This window comes from Oncorhynchus mykiss, chromosome 17 (genome assembly GCF_013265735.2).
Source record: "Oncorhynchus mykiss isolate Arlee chromosome 17, USDA_OmykA_1.1, whole genome shotgun sequence".
NCBI classification, from domain to species: domain Eukaryota; kingdom Metazoa; phylum Chordata; class Actinopteri; order Salmoniformes; family Salmonidae; genus Oncorhynchus; species Oncorhynchus mykiss.
The window spans coordinates 45,480,285-45,500,159 of record NC_048581.1 but is presented as its reverse complement, the minus strand read 5'-3'; the positions used below and the strand labels follow the sequence as shown (position 1 = coordinate 45,500,159).

The following is a 19,875-nucleotide window of genomic DNA, read 5'->3' as shown; positions in this document are numbered from 1 at the left end:
AAATGTTTTGTCATACCCGTGGTATACGGTCTGATATACCACGGCTGTCAGTCAATCAGCATTCAGGGCTCGAACCACCCAGTTTATTAGACAATAAATTACCTGGGCAAGGCGGGAGGATTTGAGGCTCGAAACCAAAGATGCGCGTTCTCGTTTATAAACTTCTGACGCCATCATCCGGGAATCTGGTACGAACTCGCTCTCCAACATGGCGGCGGCAGGTGAGGTTTATGTGGGTGAACGGGTTGGGAAATTTCAGAGTGTATCAGCTCCGCACAACTAGCACATATTGTTTGACCGGTGTTTACACCTTGTCGTGTCAATGTCCTATGTGTATAATGGTATCAAATTACTGTTTCTGAGGGATAAAGACCCTCTGGCCGGCCAAGGGATGTAACGTTAAAGCTAGCTATGGTTACGGGAGGCAGCGATTTGCAAGTTGAATCATTTTGTCCCACCGGTGTTTTTTTATTTTTATGTAACGTGTCGCAAATTGACTTTTGAGGTCGTCTTTTGCTTTTATTATATATTGTTAAGCAGGTTGTTATGTTATGATGTTATACATAAACAACCAACGTTGCTGAAAGAACGGTCACACTGTGTCTAATGTTAGATAGTGGACGATTTACTGTGCTCTCAGACAATCTACGCTATTGCTAGAGGCGCAAGTGAATTTATTGGAGTAGGGTTTGATTGAATGGCATGGGATTCCCAATAAATTCCCCATGTGCGCATTTGGGTCCCCGGATTAGAGATGATTTTTGGTGACCGATGGGTGAAGTACGACAGTTTCTGGTGTTGTGCCAGAATTCTCCCCCAATTTCGCGTATTTCATTGCTGCGAATTGCTTGCTAGTTTAGATTTCTGCTCTAAACTCCGTTGTTAGTTTAGCCTACATGTCACTGATCTTAGTAGCAGAAAGCATTTTTGTCTGCAGTTTTTGGGTTGGCTATTTGTTTCAAGTGTATGTGGCGGTTCTAGCTTGTATGGCGCCCGGTGCATCCAGTCCCCGCCCGCACCAGGGCTCGGCAAGATGCTGCACATTTCGCCCGTACCTAAATCCGCTACTGATTTGTATTAGTCTATAAATAAATCTCTTTGCCAAAATTCATCATCTCTCCCATGTCTTATTCGAAAAGTATTTTTGAAAGAGTAAGGATCATAATTCAGCCATAGTTGTTCTGAAATGTTTATTGCAGACCAACATTGTACTCCCACTATGTTTAATATGACACATTAATTATTCATTTCGGTTTTCCTATTCTAACGGGAAGTTTGTTCTATAGAAAATATTTGACTCTAGCCACAAAATTAAGGACATTCGGGGGGGGGGGGATTCTGGCAGTGGGAGATTTTCGGCACAACACCGGACACTCGTACTAACCAGTGGCGTCTCCCCAACTTTTTCATATTTCATTATATCATAGCCACTAGGCCTTAACCTTTATTTAACTAATCAAGTCAGTTAAGAACAAATTCTTATTTTACAATGAAGGCCTACACGAGCCAAACCTTCGCCTAACATGGACGAGGCTGGACAAATATTGTTTATCTTTTGTTTTAATATGTTAATACTATATACAGCATCCTGAAAGTGGACATTATAAACGGCCACACTTTTTCGAATAAAGCAATGGCCAATTAGGGTTGCAAGTTTTTTTGTAAAATAAAGTAGAGTATGTCTGGCCCGCAAATTAGTTTATTTTTTATTTTTTCAATATTGCCCGTGTGCTTGTTGAGTTTGACACCCCTGGGCTAGCGTATTTATGTAGCTAGCTGTTTATTTAGCAAGCTAAAAACGCGGAGCCTAATGTTAGCTATTTAGCTGCCGGGAGGATGTCATGTCATTGGAGGAGTGGGAGAACGACTAACCTTTTCCCCCATCATATCGTTTTTCGTTGGTTACAGCTAGAGATGCGGATGTCATTTGGTTAGCTAGCAAGACATTTGAGTCGCTTCGCTAGCTATGCTGAACTTGAACGACTTATCCACAGTTAGCATATCTCTTAGTTGTCAAATGTCTTTGGCGTCGATCACATGGGCGGGCAGGCAAGTTCTCATTCAGATGTCAAAACATGGGTTGGGACAAGTATGCATTTGTATTTATTATGGATCCCCAGTAGCTGCTGCCAAGCTCTTCCTGGGTTCCGGCATTGGCAGGCAAGCTGCAGAAGGACAAGCAGGCTACTATTCCCCATCGTTTATCAGTGCAATTTGGATGGCCAACTAGCTGAAAAAGTTTGAGAGGGTTTATCTAATGTTCCCTCATTAGATTTTGGCTCATCTCGCTCAGGCTAGCATTAGTTGTTGATCTTGTTGATGTGCTATTTGCCTAGGGCCTACCTTTTTCATGGTTGTTTGCTCAATAGGACTGAAGTTCCCAAATGTAAGAGGACTCCTGTGGTGTTTACATATTTGCAGAAATCTATTCAGGTGTATTTTTTTGGCAAATGTGTTCTAATGATCTGAAGTCACGATGTTGCTACTGCCTGTAAACACACAGTCCAGTTCAAAGTGAATTATGTTAGGCCCATATGACTTATTTGCCTATAGGCCTACTGTAGCTCTGATTGGATATGGCGCACAGGTCTGCATAGTCTCCAGTCCTGGACAAGACAGATTTTTAAAAATGTGGTTTTATTTACTGCAGTGTCAATTAATTGTCCAAACGCATGGCTGCTTTCCAACTCTATTGCTATAGAGTTTTCAGTAATGCCTTACTACACGCATTCCCAAACATTCTATGAATTTATGAAAATGACCATATCTAAGTGCTTACAAAAAAGGTGTCATAGTCTTCCTGGGCGGTCTATATAAACAGATTTGATTAAGATTTAATGTTGCTAAAATTCTGTCAGTTCCACTTTAACTCGAGCAGTCTTCCCCATCAGCAGTCTTTTTTCTGATGAAAGGTGCCTTCATGCTTCCCAGCCAAAACAGTTTGGAACAGTTTGACATTTTGTGACGTTTTGGTCTTCGAATAAAGGTTCTTCCTGTTTTTCGGGCACAACATGTTTTTCTCGAGACAAGCAGAAGTTGGCTGTAGAAGTCTTAACTTCTTGGCACACCCATCCTGTTAGTGGGATAATTTTTCAGATCGCCAAATTGAAATTAAATGACTAAAAATATTAAATTTTCATGAAATCACAAGTGCAATATAGCAAAACACAGCTTAGCTTGTTGTTAATCCACCTGGCGTGTCAGATTCTAAAAAATATTTTCGGTGAAAGCTATCCAAGCGTTTATGTTAGGACATCTCAGCAGACAAAACATTACAAACAGCTAGCAGCAAAGTAGATTGGTCACAAAAGCAATAAAATGAATCGCTTACCTTTGATCTTTGGATGTTTGCACTCACGAGACTCCCAGTTACACAAATGTTCCTTTTTGTTCCATAAAGATTTATTTTTAAATCCAAAAACCTCCACTTGGTTGGCGCGTTATGTTCAGAAATCCACAGGCTCGAGCGGTCACGACGGGGCAGACAAAAATTCCAAATAGTATCCGTAAAGTTCGTAGAAACATGTCAAACGTTTTTTATAATCAATCCTTAGGTTGTTTTTACAATAAATAATTGATAATATTTCAACCGGTCCGTTGCTTTTTCAATAGGCGTGAGAGAGAAAATGTCTGGTCCAAGCTGCTCACGCATGCAAAACTCTGCTGGCACCCAGCCATCCAATTACGCGATGTGATCTTTCTCGCTCGTTTTTCAGAATAAAAGCCTGAAACCATGTATAAAGACTGTTCACACCATGTGGAAGCCATAGGAAAAGGAATCTGGTTAATATCCCTTTAAATGGAGGGAAGGCATGCAATGGAACAGAGGTTTCAGGAAAAACAGCACTTTCTGGTTGGATTTTCCTCAGGTTTTCGCCTGCAATATCAGTTCTGTTATACTCACAGACAATATTTTGACAGTTTTGGAAACTTTAGTGTTTTCTTTCCTATTCTGACAATTATATGCATATTCTAGATTCTGGGCCTGAGGAATAGGCAGTTTCATTTGGGTACGTTTTTCATCCAAACATCAAAATACTGCACCCTTCACTCAAGAGGTTAAGCCCCTTCGGTGATTGGTCAACTGTAGGGATTTGTCAATGAAGTGTCTCGTGTCATTCAACGAGAGACGACTTGCTTTCATGCACATTTTTTCACTTGAGAAATACTGCCCCAAACATCTTAGTTATATGTAAAATTGCGCGACTAAGATATCCTCTGCAAAAACGTATGATTTGACAGATTTCTTGAGTTATCTTAGATTAATGATATTTCGAGGAATGTATACTGGCCACGGCATCTCAAAATGGACAAACAGTACTATTGGCACTTTTTTTCTTGTTTTTCAAGAGAAAGTCTTAAGGGAGTATGCAAGCACACTGGCTAGGCGCCAGCCAAACTGAAGCATGCTGGCGCCATAAGCAAGTGGGTGTAATGACAATAGGTAGCTAGCTGGCCCAATATTGGACTGAAGGAGCTTAACGTTACTCCTTATAGTCCATGGACCTTACATGTTCTGTTTAAAGGTGAATTGGTGCAGATACGTAGGCAGCAGAGGTAGTTGACTGTCTTCCTTCTGTTTTCTGTAAACATTCTCTGTAACATTGAGATATGGTTGTGTGGGTTCACTAACCCTATAAAGGTGTGTAGGTTAAATTACTTTTTTGTATCGCTGATAGATCGCTACGTTCCAAAACAGTTTCTACTTTCAGGATGAACGTTGGGTCTGTTAATAATACTGCCCCGTCCAAAATATACTATCATCAATATGCGCTAAAACCAGTTAGGGTCTACATATGGGTTAGTAACTAGCTAGTGAGCTTAATTTGTGTTGATAAATAGCTACGAACCATCTAGTTCTAAATTGATTTGTATAACTAGTTAGCTAGCTTTGGCATGATGCTTACATTGGCAAGGGGGCTAGCTAGCTTACTACATTGATTGGCAAGAATGACTCACTGGCTATACACTGAGTCGGTATTCATGTCATAATAAGGAATTCCCCTCGACAACGCTCACAAATTTGGGACAACATTTTTTCCCATTAACCCCCATTGTAAAAGAGCTAACTTAGTTGTAGATTTTTATTTAACAATTATAAAACATGCGAAAAGCTGCTGTGGTGTAACCAGGTCAAAAATCCCGACCTACGGTTTGCAATGCTCCCACTTGGGAAATGGAGGCTGTGTGAAGAGCCCTGTTGCTTCAGGCTATTCAGTGTAGAAGGGTGGGTAATTGTGGTGATCTGGTGTCCAAGTAGGCTACACATGGTTGTGTGTGTGTGTGGAAAACATTTAATCACAGGTAAGACGTTTGACTTGTTTAGTATAGTCTGTTTGTAAGTCGACTCACTACTTTAGTTTTACAGTCTGTCTGTGTTGGTCAGCTTCATTTTCTGGTTGGTAGCTAGTTAGCACTTGCGTCGCTAACTGTAGCGCCATCATGAAAAGGGGCATGAGGGAAGCCCTACAATATTATGTTTTTCTAATTAGTGAGAACACTTGGGAGTGTTGAAACGTAATGTTTTATTAAATGTGGTTTTTGTAATTGACTAAAACAAGCAGACAAGATAATTGTATTTGAAAAATGTGAAGTGTTTGCTGTGAGCCAATGAGGTAACCAAGTTGTTATCCGCACAGGTGGGCGGGGCCACAACGTTCTATTTAATACTGACTGGGACTCTCCTTAATAAGTTGGTTTCAGATAATTCATAATAATGATACAATACCTTGCACATAGGCCTGTAGGCTGTTTGCTCGGATTTAATAAAGCTACAGTAGCTAGTTGCCAGGATGGATAAAGCTCATAACTAATACAATTCAAGTGTGCATTTATTGTATTTGTTGCTACTCATTGCACTGGCGCCATCATCCATTGTAAACAGTGTGTGACCCACTGACTAGATACCAATTATAAATGGGCTGTGATGCTCTGTAGTGTGTGTGAAAAGAATGTCCTGCCAGCTGGGATTTTCACAATTAAGCTGCCAGCCCTAATTTGTTTTTCCCAGTCTGCTTCAAACCAAAATAAACAGCCCAAACCTGCTCCATCAGAAGAGCTGGGTCCATTGAAACCCCTAGAACCAGTAGTCAACCATTTATAGGCCACTAAAACACATTTTGATGAGTGTGTCTCTCACACGCCTAATGTACCTTCAGAAAGTAGTCATACCCCTGGACTTATTCCACATTTTGTTGTTACACCCTGAATTAAAAATGTATTAAATATATTTTTTCCCTCACCCATCTACGTACAAAACCCCATAATAATAGTGGGAACATGTTTTGCAAATGTATTGACTCAGTGGGAATACTTAGTAAATTTGATTTCTGTATTTAATATTCAATACATGTTAGAATCACCTTTGGCAGCGATTTACAGCTGTGAGTCTTTCTGGGTAAGTCTAAGAGCTTTGCAAAACAAAATTGTACAATATTTGCACATTTTATTATTTTCAAATTTCTTCAAGCGCTGTCAAGTTGGTTTTTGATCATAGCTGGACAGCTATGTTCAAGTCTTGCCATTGATTTTATTCAAAACTGTAACTAGGCCACTCAAACATCCAATGTCTTCTTGGCAAGCAACTCCAGTGTATATTTGGCATTGTGTTTTCGGTTATTGTCACGCTGAAAGGTAAATTCATCTCCCAGTGTCTGGGGTAAAGCAGACTGAACCAGGGGTTTGTCTAGGATTTTACATTCCGTTTCTTTTTTCATCCTGAAAAACTCCCCAGTCCTTAATGATTACAAGCTTACCCATAACATGCTTCAGCCACTATTATGCTTGAAAATATGGAGAGTGGGACAAAGTAAGGTACTGCATTCAGGACAAAGTTTGCTTTGTCACATTTTTTGCAGTATTACTTTACTAGTTGCAAACAGGATACATGTTTTGGAATATTATTTTTAGCTGTACAGGCTTCATTTTCACTCTGTCAATTAGGTTTGTATTGTGGAGTAACTACAATGTTGTTGATCCATCCTCAGTCTTCTCTTAGCACTGCAATTACACTCAGTAGCTGTTTTTAAAGTCACCATTGGCCTCATGGTGAAATCCTTCAGAAGGATGTCTGTCTTTGTAGTGACTGGGTGTATTGGTACACTATCCAAAGTGTAATTAATAACTTCACCATGCTCAAATGGATATCAATGTGTGCTTTTCTTTTTTTTTTTTTTTTACCCATCTTTGTGAAGCGTTGGAAAACCTCCCTGGTCTTTGGTTGAATCTGTTTGAAATTCGCTGCTCGACTGAGGGACCTTAAAATTACCTGTATGTGTGGGGTACAGAAACAAGGTAGTCATTAAAACAAACATGATTATTGAAACTTATCATGTGACTAATTAAGCAATGTTTTACTCCTGTACTTATTTAGACTGGCCATAGCACAGGGGTTGAATACTTATTGACTCAAAACATTTTCAATTTGTAAATCATTTCAAAAAACTATTCCACTTTGACATTATGGGATGTTGTGTGTGCTAGGCCAGTGACACAATCTCAATTTAATCCATTTCAAATTCAGGCTGTAACACATCAACATGTGGAAAAAGTCAAGTCTGAATATTTTCTGAAGTGACCTTTCCCTTGAAAAACAATCAAACCCAGTTTCTGCAAACAGGAGAAAGTGACATTTTGCGTTGCGCCCTTCTCTAACGCCTACTTGTAATTTGAGTTGTAAAAGCACTGTGATGCCCAGTTTGTTTTGGAACTTTGCAACTTAGTGGCGGTTAATATTCAGCGATAGAGACCACTCCCTGTTTTAGAATGGGTGAGTCGTGCCAAGGCTCATCTGGCCCCACACACACACTATCAAGGCCCATTAGACACACACACACACACACTGTTTCCTTATCATGGTCAGCGCAATGTTGCTCCCTTATCTGAAATGCTGCTGGACCAGAGCGATCCACAACAGCGGTTCAAATTGAGCAATTGTTTGTGCGCCACTGTCGGCATGAGCCCTTTTCTCAACCAATTGGCTATTTTCCTTTTTTCAGAGAATGTCAATGGCAGTATGTGAAAAAGATGCACTTTAGTTTATCCAGCATTTCCATTAGCTGTGTCTTTGTGGTTTGTGAAACAAGGGGATGGGCTGCTAGTAGTTGTTTTTTATTATTATTTTTATACCCTTTATTCTCCCCAATTCTGTGGTATCCAATTGGTAGTTATATTCTTGGCTCATCGCTGGAACTCCTGTACGGACTCGAGAGGCGAAGGTGGAGAGCCATGCATCCTCCGAAACACAACACAACCCAACCAAGCTGCAATGCTTCTTAACACAATGCCCACTTAACCCGCAAGCCAGCCTCACCAATGTGTTGTAGGAAACACCGTACACCTGGCCGCCGTGTTTGCGTGCACTGCGCTCGGCCTGCCACACGAGTCGCTAGTGTGCGGGGACAAGGACATCCCTGCCGGTCAAACCCTCCCCTAACTCGGACGACGCTGGGCCAATTGTGCGCCGCCCCATGCCCCCCCCCCCCCCCCCCGTCGTGGCCGGCTGCGACAGAGCCTGGACTCAAACCCAGAATCTCTAGTGGCACAGCTAGCGCCTTAAACCACTGCGCCACTCGTGAGGGACAAATCAAGTTTAATAGACTGCACGTAGTGGGCTATGGCTTCATGTCATTACATCAGTCAGTGTCTTCAAAATGTACACTATCTTATGTAAGAAGAGCTCTCCATCCACCTGCTGTGTGTCTTCAATTTTGAGGACACTGGCTGATGTAATGACTTTAAGCCATATCCCACAAATATTATTATAATTTATTATTATTTTTAACTAGGCAAGTCAATTAAGAACACATTCTTATTACAATAATAGCTTACCCCAACCAATTGTGCGCCGCCTTATGGGACTCCCAATCACAGCCGGATGTGATAAAGTCTGGATTCGAACCAACGACCCTAGTGACGCTTCTTGCATTTTGATGCAGTGCCTTAGACCGCTGCGCCACTCTGGAGCCCTGACTTAAATTTGATTACAATTATTCCCATGCCTGGTCCTAATACAACCCTTAAACCTGTCCCCTTAACCCTTTGGTTTTCAAATATGTGGAGATGCTCTGGATAGGTTTAAGAAATACACCAGTTGGAGCCATATTGGTTACACCCATCCAGACCTGACCTGATCCCAGATCTGTTTGCCCTCTTGCCAATGTCTGACATGACGGTTCAACAAGGAGTTCTCAAAAAGCAGAAACGGACTGACAACCACACTAATCCAGACCATTCAAACTAGAAAACGCAGAAGGCAGGCAGTGATTAGGGGTTGTTTTTGGAGAGTTCCCCTGTGTTCATTTCACTTCAATGCAGTCCACTTATGTCTCAACTCTATCCCTTTCCAGCTAAGAAAAAGGGGAATAAGAAGGGGAAGACTCTGACCCTCACTGACTTCCTCGCAGAGGACAGTGGGAGTGGGGGCAATGCTCCACCACCGCAACCCAGCTACGCCAAGTCCACCAGCTGGGCTGATGAGACCGATGACCTGGAAGGAGATGGTGAGGGACAACTTGATTCTTGATGAAGATTCATATGGGGGCACATCCAAAGGAACAAACTTTCCAGGGTTTCAAAATGCAATGTACAGGATGTCTCAGATCTGTGAAATATCTTGTAAAGAGCTAACATGCTTCTCTGTCATGTTCCATTAGGAGTCATGTCTTGTTTCACACAATTTTTCTGTAATGTCTCACCTATCCATTGAAATCCATTTGTCTCAGTGTCCAAGTCCTGGCACACAGGGGAGGACAGTTACCGGGCCCCCGCAATAGACCGTAACATCCTGCCCACAGCGCCACGGTCGGCCCGTGAGCCGAATGTGGACCGCTCACGCCTCCCCCGCAGCCCCCCCTACACTGCCTTCCTGGGCAACCTGCCCTACGACGTCTCAGAGGAATCTATCAAGGACTTCTTCCGGGGCCTAGCGGTATGTACTCAGCTGTTATCAAATGGGGACAAAATCTGTGTCATGCTCAGTATGCACAAAGTGGCGCAAAAATGTTGGTCATACCTAGGGCTGCACAATTTGGACAAAATATCTAATTGTGATTTTATTGGGCCTGATATTTTACTTGCGATAATGAATTGCGATTTTCAAAAACTTTGTTAAAACAATTGTCACGGTAGAGAACATCCCTTCTAAAATGAGAAAATATGAATGAATACATGCTGTGTTAATTGAATATAGAACCAATTTAAATAAATATTTTCTCAACATTGTTATAGGCTACATATGATAATAGATTGGATTATTACACCTACTGTACATATTAACAAACATAAATTGTAGTGTGATATAAGCTTAGCACTTAACATTAAGCTTAAGTTCTTAAACTAAGTTAATTATTTATTCAGGCAGCCATAGGCTGCAGATTGAATAGGAAGCTTATGAATCTGTAATTGTGTAATTCGACTTAATCGTTATTATGACTGCACGGCCAGGCATGACTCCAACACCATCAAGTTTGCCGATGACACAACAGAGATCACAGATGATACAGCCTATGGGGAGGAGGTCAGAGACCTGACTGTGCCGTGCAAGGAAACAACCTCTCCCTCAATGTGATCAAGACAAAGGAGATGATTGTGGACTACAGGAAAAAGTGGACCTAGCATTCCCCCGTTCTCATCCACGGGGCTGTAAGAAAGCAGGTTGAGAGCTTCATGTTCCTTGGCGTCCACATCACCAACAAACTAACGTGGTCCAAGCACACCAGGACAGTCGTGAAGTGTGCACGACAAAACCTATTCCCCCCTCAGGAGACTGAAAAGATTTGGCATGGTCCTCAGATCTTCAAAGTTTGACAGCTGTGCCATCGAGAGCATCCTGACGGGTTGAATCACTTCCTGTTATGGCAACTGCTCGGCCTCCGACCGTAAGGCACTACAGAGGGTAGTGCGTACGGCCCAGTACGTCATTGGGGTCAGTGATGGCTTTTGGCCATCCTGGACCTCTGTACCAGGCGATGTCAGAGGAAGGCCCTTAAAATTCAGACTCCAGCCACCCTAGTCATAGACTGTTCTCTCTGCTACCACACGTCAAGCAGGTACTGAAACACCAAGTCTAGGTCCAAGAGGTTTCTAAACAGCTTCTATACCTAAGCCATAAGACTCCTGGACATCTAATCAAATGTCTACCCTAACTATTTGTTTTGCCCCCCCCCCCCTTTCTACACTGCTGCTTCTCTGTTATCATCTGTGCATTGTCACTTTAATAACTCTACATGTACATATTACCTCGAACACCGTTGCCCCCGCACGTTGACTCTACCTGTACCATACCAACGATATACCCATTCATTTTATGTCATTGCAGTATTTCCCCTCTTCTGAGACTGTTGTGGAGTTCCTCTCGCATTCACTCGTCTGTCTTATTTCTGACCTCAGACCAGTGCAGTTCTCCATCAGCCCTCTCTCACCTTCTCACTGGTCCACGTCTCCCCTCTGTTCTCAGATCAGTGCGGTGCGCTTGCCACGGGAGCCCAGTAACCCAGAGAGGCTGAAGGGCTTTGGCTACGCAGAGTTTGACGATGTGGACTCCCTCTTGAGGGCACTGACTCTCAACGAGGAGGTAAGAAACGACACACTGAGGAGAGAAAGGATTGAGGGTCTTAATTCGAGGTCCCTGATCTAGGAACAATGAGATCAATGATGAGAGTGATGAACCACGCGTCTGTCTATAATTAGCATTCATCACATATACATTTGATTATATCAATCACAACATCCATTCAGTTTTGGGTAATAGTTTGGGTTAGTTGACAATGTCACAAATCATGCACACGCTTCAATGGGGCAGAAGTCTGGGTTGTGATTCTGGAAAGCCACATAGCTACCAACAATGACAAACTGCCATGTGGGGAATTGTAAGTGACTCGTTTAATCTTGTTCTTGATACCATGTCTTGTTATGGCAGATTTCATGTCAATACTAACCAACAACTGTGATGTATTTGAGACAAAAGTGCTCATTGTTCAAATGTATTTGTTTTCAGTAAAAGACAAAATATAGTTTACATGTTGTCAACAATCTAAGCCAGCTCATCTGTTTTGCCCCATAGTTGCGCATGCTCCGGTTTTGTTGCTTAACAACCAAACCTGTCTATAGTTTACTTCAAGGGACATACAGTTGAAGTCGGAAAGTTTACATACACTTAGGTTGGCGTCATTAACTTGTTTTTCAACCACTCTACACATTTCTTGTTAACAAACTATTTTTGGCAAGTCGGTTAGGACATCTACTTTGTGCATGACAAGTAATTTTTCCAACAATTGTTTACAGACAGATTATTTCACTTATAATTCACGGTATCAAAATTCCAGTGGGTCAGACATTTACATACACTAAGTTGACTGTGCAAAAAGTGCAAATCAATCCCAGAACAACAGCAAAGGACCTTGTGAAGATGCTGGAGGAAACGGATACAAAAGTATCTATATCCACAGTAAAACAAGTCCTATCGACATAACATGAAAGGCCGCTCAGCAAGGAAGAAGCCACTGCTCCAAAATCTCCATTTAAAATAAGCCAGACTACAGTTTGCAACTGCACATGGGGACAAATATCGTACTTTTTGTCCTCTGGTCTGATGAAACAAAAATAGAACTGTTTGGCCATAATGACCATCGTTATGTTTGGAGGAAAAGGGGGAGGCTTGCAAGCCGAAGAACACCATCCCAACCATGAAGCACAGGAGTGCAGCATCTTGTTTTGGGGGTGCTTTGCTGCAAGAGGGACTGGTGCACTTCACAAAATAGATGGTAACATGAGGAAGGAAAATGGTGTGAATATATTGAAGCAACATCTCAAGACATCAGTCAGGAAGTTTAAGCTTGGTCGCAAATGGGTCTTCCAAATGGACGACGACCCCAAGCATACTTCCAAAGTTGTGGCAAAATGGAAGTCAAGGTGTTGGAGTGGCCATCACAAAGCCCTGACCTCAATCTCATAGTATGTGTGTTGTGGGCAGAACTGAAAAAGTGTGTGCGAGCAAGGAGGCCTACAAACCTGACTCAGTTACACCAGCTCTGTCTGGCAGAATGGGCAAAAAGTCACCCGACTTATTGTGGGAAGCTTGTGGAAGGCTACCTGACATGTTTGACCCAAGTTAAACAATTTAAAGGCAACGCTACCAAATACTAATTGAGTAACTTCTGACCCACTGGGAATGTGGTGAAAGAAACAAAAGCTGAAATAAATCATTCTCTATACTATTATTCTGACATTTTCACATTCTTAAAATGAAGTGGTGATCCTAACTGACCTAACATGGGGAATTTTTACTAGGATTCAATGTCAGGAGTTGTGAAACTTGAGTTTAAATGTATTTGGCTAAGGTGTATGTGAACTTCCAACTTCAACTGTAGATAAAAATAAACAATGTGCTGTTGATTTATTAGTTTGAGCTTTCCATTAATCATTAGTGAAATTACTTTGAGTGCTCAAGACGAATATATGGAATTTAACTGTTAGTGACTGGTAAATAGTATTCAATCTATCATGCTGGAACATGCTATTATTGAAAGGAGATTAGTTGGTCATTTAAGCCACATTACTGGTAATGACTTGCATGTCTGAGTTTGTTTCCTGCCTCTGACCTAATAGAACCTGGGAAACCGCAGGATCCGGGTGGATATTGCAGATCAGTCCAATGACAAGGGTAAGTTACACACCCCATGACCTTCCTTCTGAATTAATGATGCATCGATTTAGTATTTTCAATTAAATATTGAAAATGCTTTTCAGTCCAGGATTTGGCTTAATCTTAATCTATCTTGCAAACCATGTGTCAGGAGGTCAATTCATGCACATTCCACATTTCCCTACCAGTGCCCGGCCAAAAAACACTGCTGAATGCCATTGTAGCCCAAACTTCATCTGTTGTGGTGTACGAATAAAGCATTTGGGTGGAGCATTTACTGTGTGGGCTTTTATCATTTGATCCCTAACCTTGAATGGCCAGAGGGGAGAGACAATGGTCAGATGGGTGGACGAGACCGGATGGGCCGCATGGGAGACATGGCAGGCCCCGACAAGACAGACAGTGATGACTGGAGGGCCCGGCCCACTGCAGACGCCGACGATGGGCCCCCAAAGAGAGAGGAATCCGCCTTTGGTAAGAGTTTCCCTCTAAGCTAAAAGAGCCACATATCTATAGACTATATGAATGCACTCAGCAAGCTTCTTTAAAAGCAGCTTGCTAAAATTGTGAGGGCAACACCTCACAGCTTATCTTTTGCAAGCATGTAAGCACGGGTTCACCAAGGAAGGACAGAAAAGGCACAGTGTCGCTAAAGATGCTGGGGCAGACCTTCTAATGTCCTTTGTGACCCATTTCAGGAAACTAAGCATATGTTGCAAGTCACGACTTCACAGGAGAGACATTTGAGTAAAACCCCCAAAAAATTCATCATTTTTGTTGGCAGAAATACATTCTGGAACATGGCAACTTTCATGTGCCTTAACAAACTTGTATTCCATCTTTAAATATTAATAAAATGTGTTAATTACGAGCCTGGTAAAGCCACAGAAAAAGCCAGCAACCTTCCCACTAGCCATGATTGGCTGAGATGAGTGGGCTGGACATGCCGAGAGAGAAGTTTGGATTGGTCTGCCATATAGAGGGCTTCTATTACAGTCTGTGTTGGTAATCCTGTCGAACACGGGTTTTAAAAAAAATGGTGTAGTGGAGCTGCATGTGTTGCTCTCCACTTTCTGGAGGGTTGAGTTTTGAAATCGGTGGAATAAGAGTATGATAGCTAAAGAGATGGCAAAAACACCTGTCTCCAGATTACATCTTTAAACTAAGGGCAAACGTGGCATTATTTATGTGCCACTATGGTCATTGTTGTTTTAACAAGCTAACGTTAGCTGGCTGGCTCATTAGCTAACATTACGTGACGTGTGTAATCTTACACGTTGTTTAGCGTGCTAGGTTCATGTCTTAACTTAGAACTACCCCTCCCGGATCCAGGAGAATTGTCATCAACTACACTAATTAGCATAACGCAACGGACAAAAAAATCTTACTAGAAAATGTTCATATTTATGAAATCACAAGTGAAATATAGTGAAACACAGCTTTTTTGTTAATCACCCTGTCATCTCAGATTTTGAAATTATGCTTTACAGCCAAAGCAAGGCAAGCATTTGTGTAAGTTTATCGATAGCCTAGCATAGCATTATGTCCAGCTAGCAGCAGGAAGCTTGGTCACAAATCAGAAAAGCAATCAAATTAAATTGTTTACCTTTGAGCTTCGGATGTTTTCACTCACAATAATCCCATTTTTATAGCCGAAATACCTCCTTTTCTTGTTCACGTTTTGAGAAATCCACCTGAAATTGCGGTCACAACAACGTCAAAGTGTACAACACCCGTTGAATATGGCCGGTGTCAGCAAAAAAAACGTAATGAAATTGTTGCCAGCAGAGCTGTTTCATGTTATCCAGAGGTAAACAAATCATCGGCCAGAGCATCAGGTGTGCGTTATGAACGCTCCGAGAGCTAAACAGGGTGGGTGGGGCTAAAGCTTAAGAGGATGTGAACGATGCTGAATGGGTGTAGATACCAAAATATTCAAAGGCAGTTTTCTCAAAAGTGAAATTACAAGTTTATCAACTTTCAAAGCAGAATGACTTTCCCCATTGTCAAAAATGCACTGTATGATATACCATTTTGTAGCTTTTAGTGTCTACTCTTTTCCAATGTAAAAAAAACCCTATTTCAAATTTTGCTACATAAAACCAAATCCAAGTGGTGAGTCACCATTGTCTCAAAGCGTCATGCTTTTTTTTTTTCATGCTACACTTTTTATCTGAAATGTCAAGCACGCATGGGTCTGTTTTATGCCGTCCACATAGTTCCAGTTCTTATCTTGCACTGTGTGAAAAGAAATGCATCCTTTTGACATTTTTTTCTTAATGTTTCTTGATCTCAAGAGACTTGATTTGTATTTGTGTTACTTGATTTGCATCCCTTTCATAGTCCCATTTAACTCATTCGTTCCCTCAGGGTCACGCGACCGCTACGGAGACCGTGACATGCTGCGAAGGGACAACGACCGCGGCTTCGGCGACCGTGGCGGCGACCGGGACCGCGGCTTTGGCGGCAGAGACCGCTATGAAGACCGGGGAGGTGAGAACGGAGGTGAAACCATTGCTCAAACTTAACGTATCGTCATCAATCTAGACCAGGTATTCCCAAACTTGGGGTACGTGCAATGCCTTCGGGGGTATGCCATATAAAAATGTGATTCACCTTTCAAAATATAAAATTCAAAAAAACTTCACATTTAGATTTTCCAACAGGGCTATACATTTGGTTATGTTTTTCTCTCTCACCGGAGTAGCCTCGTTTTACTGCCAAAAATACAATTAAACCATCTAGTGTTGAGCAAAATAACAACACAATGTCAAATACAGGTAGCCTGGTCAAATAATTAACATCCAATCACATTAAATGTTACTCTCTATTGGGAAACCTTCACTCTTGTGCAGACATTTAGAAATGAAACATCCCAATTTGAAAAATAAGCCACGGGAGTTTTTGAGCGAGAGTTAAGATTATTTTTGAGTAGTAAGACATGTATAAAAGCAACAGATACCATTAATAAGAAGGGGCTAGAAGCGTCTTATATGGTGAGCTACCAAGTGGCAAGGACAGGCAAACCCCATACTATTGAGGACTTTATTCTTCCATTCTGTGGGAAAAGGTGAAAAAAAGCTATACAGACAATCTCTTCATCAAACAGTAATTGTTTTGAAACAATTACTGCTTCGCATACAAGCCAGTGAATTATATGCGTTACAGCTGGATGAGTCAACAGACGTTGCGGGCCTGGCACAGCTCCTGGTATATGTCTGTTACGTTTCTGGGGGGGTCAATTAAGGAAGACATCCTCTTCTGGAAACCAGGACAACCGGAGAGGATATTTTTTAAGTACTGGACAGCTTTGTGACATCAAATGGACTTTGGTGGTCAAGATGTGTTGGTATCTGTACTGATGGTGCAAAAGCCATGACAGGGAGACATAGTGGAGTCGTAAAGTGTGAGCAAAGCAGTTGGTCCCGACACCAGTTGGGTACTCTGCAGCATCCACTGAGAGGCTCTTGCTGCCAAGGGAACACCTGACAGCTTGAAAGACATTTTGGACACTACAATGAAAATGGTTAACTTTGTTAAACCTCTCTGGGATATGTGGGATGCTAGCGTCCCACCTGGCCAAAAGCCAGGGAAAATGCAGAGCGCCAAATTTATAAAATTACTATAAAAATCAAACTTTCATTAAATCACACATGCAACATGTCAGATTTCAAAAAGGCTTTTCTGCGAAAGCAAACAATGCTATTATTTGAGGATAGCACCTCCGTAATCAAAGAGAAAGCATATTTCAACCCTGCAGGCGCGACACAACGCAGAAATAAAAATATAATTCATGCCTTACCTTTGACGAGCTTCTTTTGTTGGCACTCCAATATGACCCATAAACATCACAAATGGCCCTCATACCACCCTCATGGAGTCTGTTTCTGACCGTTTGAGCAGACACATGCACATTTGTGGCCTGCTGGAGGTCATTTTGCAGGGCTCTGGCAGTGCTCCTCCTTGCACAAAGGCGGAGGGAGCGGTCTTGCTGCTGGGTTGTTGCCCTCCTACGGCCTCCTCCACGTCTCCTGATGTACTGGCCTGTCTCCTGGTAGCAACTCCATGCTCTGGACACTACGCTGACAGACACAGCAAACCTTCTTGCCACAGCTCGCATTAATGTGCCATCCTGGATGAGCTGCACTACCTGAGCCACTTGTGTGGGTTGTAGACTCCGTCTCATGCTACCACTAGAGTGAAAGCACCGCCAGCATTCAAAAGTGACCAAAACATCAGCCAGGAAGCATAGGAACTGAGAAGTGGTCTGTGGTCACCACCTGCAGAACCACTCCTTTATTGGGGGTGTCTTGCTAAATGCCTATAATTTCCACCTGTTGTCTATTCCATTTGCACAACAGCATGTGAAATTTATTGTCAATCAATCAGTGTTGCTTCCTAAGTGGACAGTTTGATTTCACAGAAGTGTGATTGACTTGGAGTTACATTGTGTTGTTTAAGTGTTCCCTTTCTTTTTTGAGCAGTGTATTATTGGCCCTGGTCCTATAAGAGCTCTGGCACTTCCCACGAGCTGGGTTGTGACACAAACTCACACTCATTCTTATGTTTAATACATGTATCATATAGTGTGGCAAAGAACAACATTTGAGTGTGCTGACCCTGGTGCAAGAGGGTGGTACGCAGCTGGAGGGTGAATGTTTGAAGGGGTACGGGACGATAAAACTTTTGGGAACCACTGATCTAGTCTGCTGTGTTTACTTTGTTATCCAGGTCCCTAATGCCTCCTGTATGATTATGAATATCAAGTAGTGTTGGGCGATTATTGTGATATATCGAAGATAATTGACAGCCATGCGACATACGATCTCGGCCATATGGCCGAAGCCTTTCACATTTTTTTTAATATCAGACTTAATTATTTCAAAAGGTTATTATATATTTTTTCCCCCTCTTCTCTCCATTTAATATGAATATGACTTCAGTTTTTATAGATGCTGGCTTTCTCCCGCTGCCTCCTGCCATGCTACTTCATGACAGGGTTCACACAAGGTGCTTAAAGTACTTGAATTTGGCACTCTGGAATTCAAGTACTGGAATACCTTGAAAATCTTACAATAATTAAAATAGAGAACAGATAATGATCAAATATTTGAATGAAAAATGTATTGGTCTTGCAACTTTCCATGCAGACAAGTTTTATTTCCTCACGTGTTTCGCACTGTGCTTGCCAGGCAAGCTCGCTCATTCCACTCGCACTGCCACTCAGCCAGGCAGGTGCAGAACTGACTTATTAGGCACTGCCAAACGTCACATCCATAGCTAAAATGCTAGGCAAATGTAGTTTTAAAATGGTGTTTTCCAGGCCTGGACAAGTTTTGGAAAATCATCCAATCCAAAAGTTTTTGAAAAAGTAATGGAAATTGTAATTTCAGTTCATTTATTTATTTAGGCACAGTTTAAAAAATATATTTTATCAATCAAATAAAAATCAACTTATCAGCCAGGATCGGAATGACAAAGTTTGCACGCATCACCTGCATAGTGGACTGTTGCTCAAGTAGAGAGACAGTTGGACATTGCAGCAGCAGGTCTAGCCTATAAAATGTTATCCTGAATACTGACTGGTTAAAGCATTCCAGCCGGTGTCTTTTCTACAAGTTACCACCAGCAAAATGTATGATTAAAATGCCTATTTGCTCTGTTCCATTTGAGAACGCAATCCACCCTCTCATTAGCCCAGGCAAGCAATTTATAAACTTAATGTCTAGAAGCTTTTGATAGTGGAGATAGTCTAAAAGAAATGGGAGACTAACATTTAGTTTTCAACAGCAGAGATTTGTATAACCTTGCTATTTTTCTGACATTTGCAATGTTGTTTCAGTATTCGAACTCGATCTCCAGATGTTCAATAGTAATGAACATGTCGAGACGAGACAAACAGGCAGGCAGCGTTTCTCAGCCAGTCGAAATCATGAATTGGCAATTTAAAAAAGTTCAAACGAAACAAAGTGCAGCTAGTTTGCAGTCTTTCCAGCTTCAGTTTGAAGTGATTGTGTTGTTGGCTAGCTCCTCTGAGCAACAGTGTCCTGACGAGTGAGCATATTTTCTATTCCAGGTGAAATCGCTCCTTATTAGCTCATATTTATCGATGTATCCAAATAAAAGTCAATAGAAACAGCACAGCAAGTAAGTGAAAAGTAGGTTTTGATTTTGTTTTGCTGGTAATGGGGACATACATAAATGCCAACAAAATAACTTTTTGGTCAGTGTGT

At 41.8% G+C, this 19,875-nt stretch overlaps 1 protein-coding gene across 7 annotated transcripts in view; it reads left to right on the top strand.

Moving 5' to 3' along the window:
- The first annotated feature begins 75 nt into the window (after positions 1-75).
- The window catches only part of LOC110493954 (eukaryotic translation initiation factor 4B), a 52,801-nt gene continuing 33,001 nt past the window's right edge, over positions 76-19,875 (top strand). For 6 of the 7 annotated variants that reach the window (XM_036949979.1, XM_021568576.2, XM_021568580.2 and 3 more), the window contains exons 1-7: positions 76-221; positions 9,348-9,500; positions 9,723-9,928; positions 11,456-11,572; positions 13,606-13,660; positions 13,964-14,116; positions 16,013-16,147. In XM_036949979.1, the coding sequence (XP_036805874.1) occupies positions 209-221; positions 9,348-9,500; positions 9,723-9,928; positions 11,456-11,572; positions 13,606-13,660; positions 13,964-14,116; positions 16,013-16,147 (832 nt within the window). In that variant the 5' untranslated portion in view covers positions 76-208. The remainder of the gene's footprint in view (positions 222-9,347; positions 9,501-9,722; positions 9,929-11,455; positions 11,573-13,605; positions 13,661-13,963; positions 14,117-16,012; positions 16,148-19,875) is intronic. The other variant, XM_021568577.2, reaches the window with a different exon arrangement.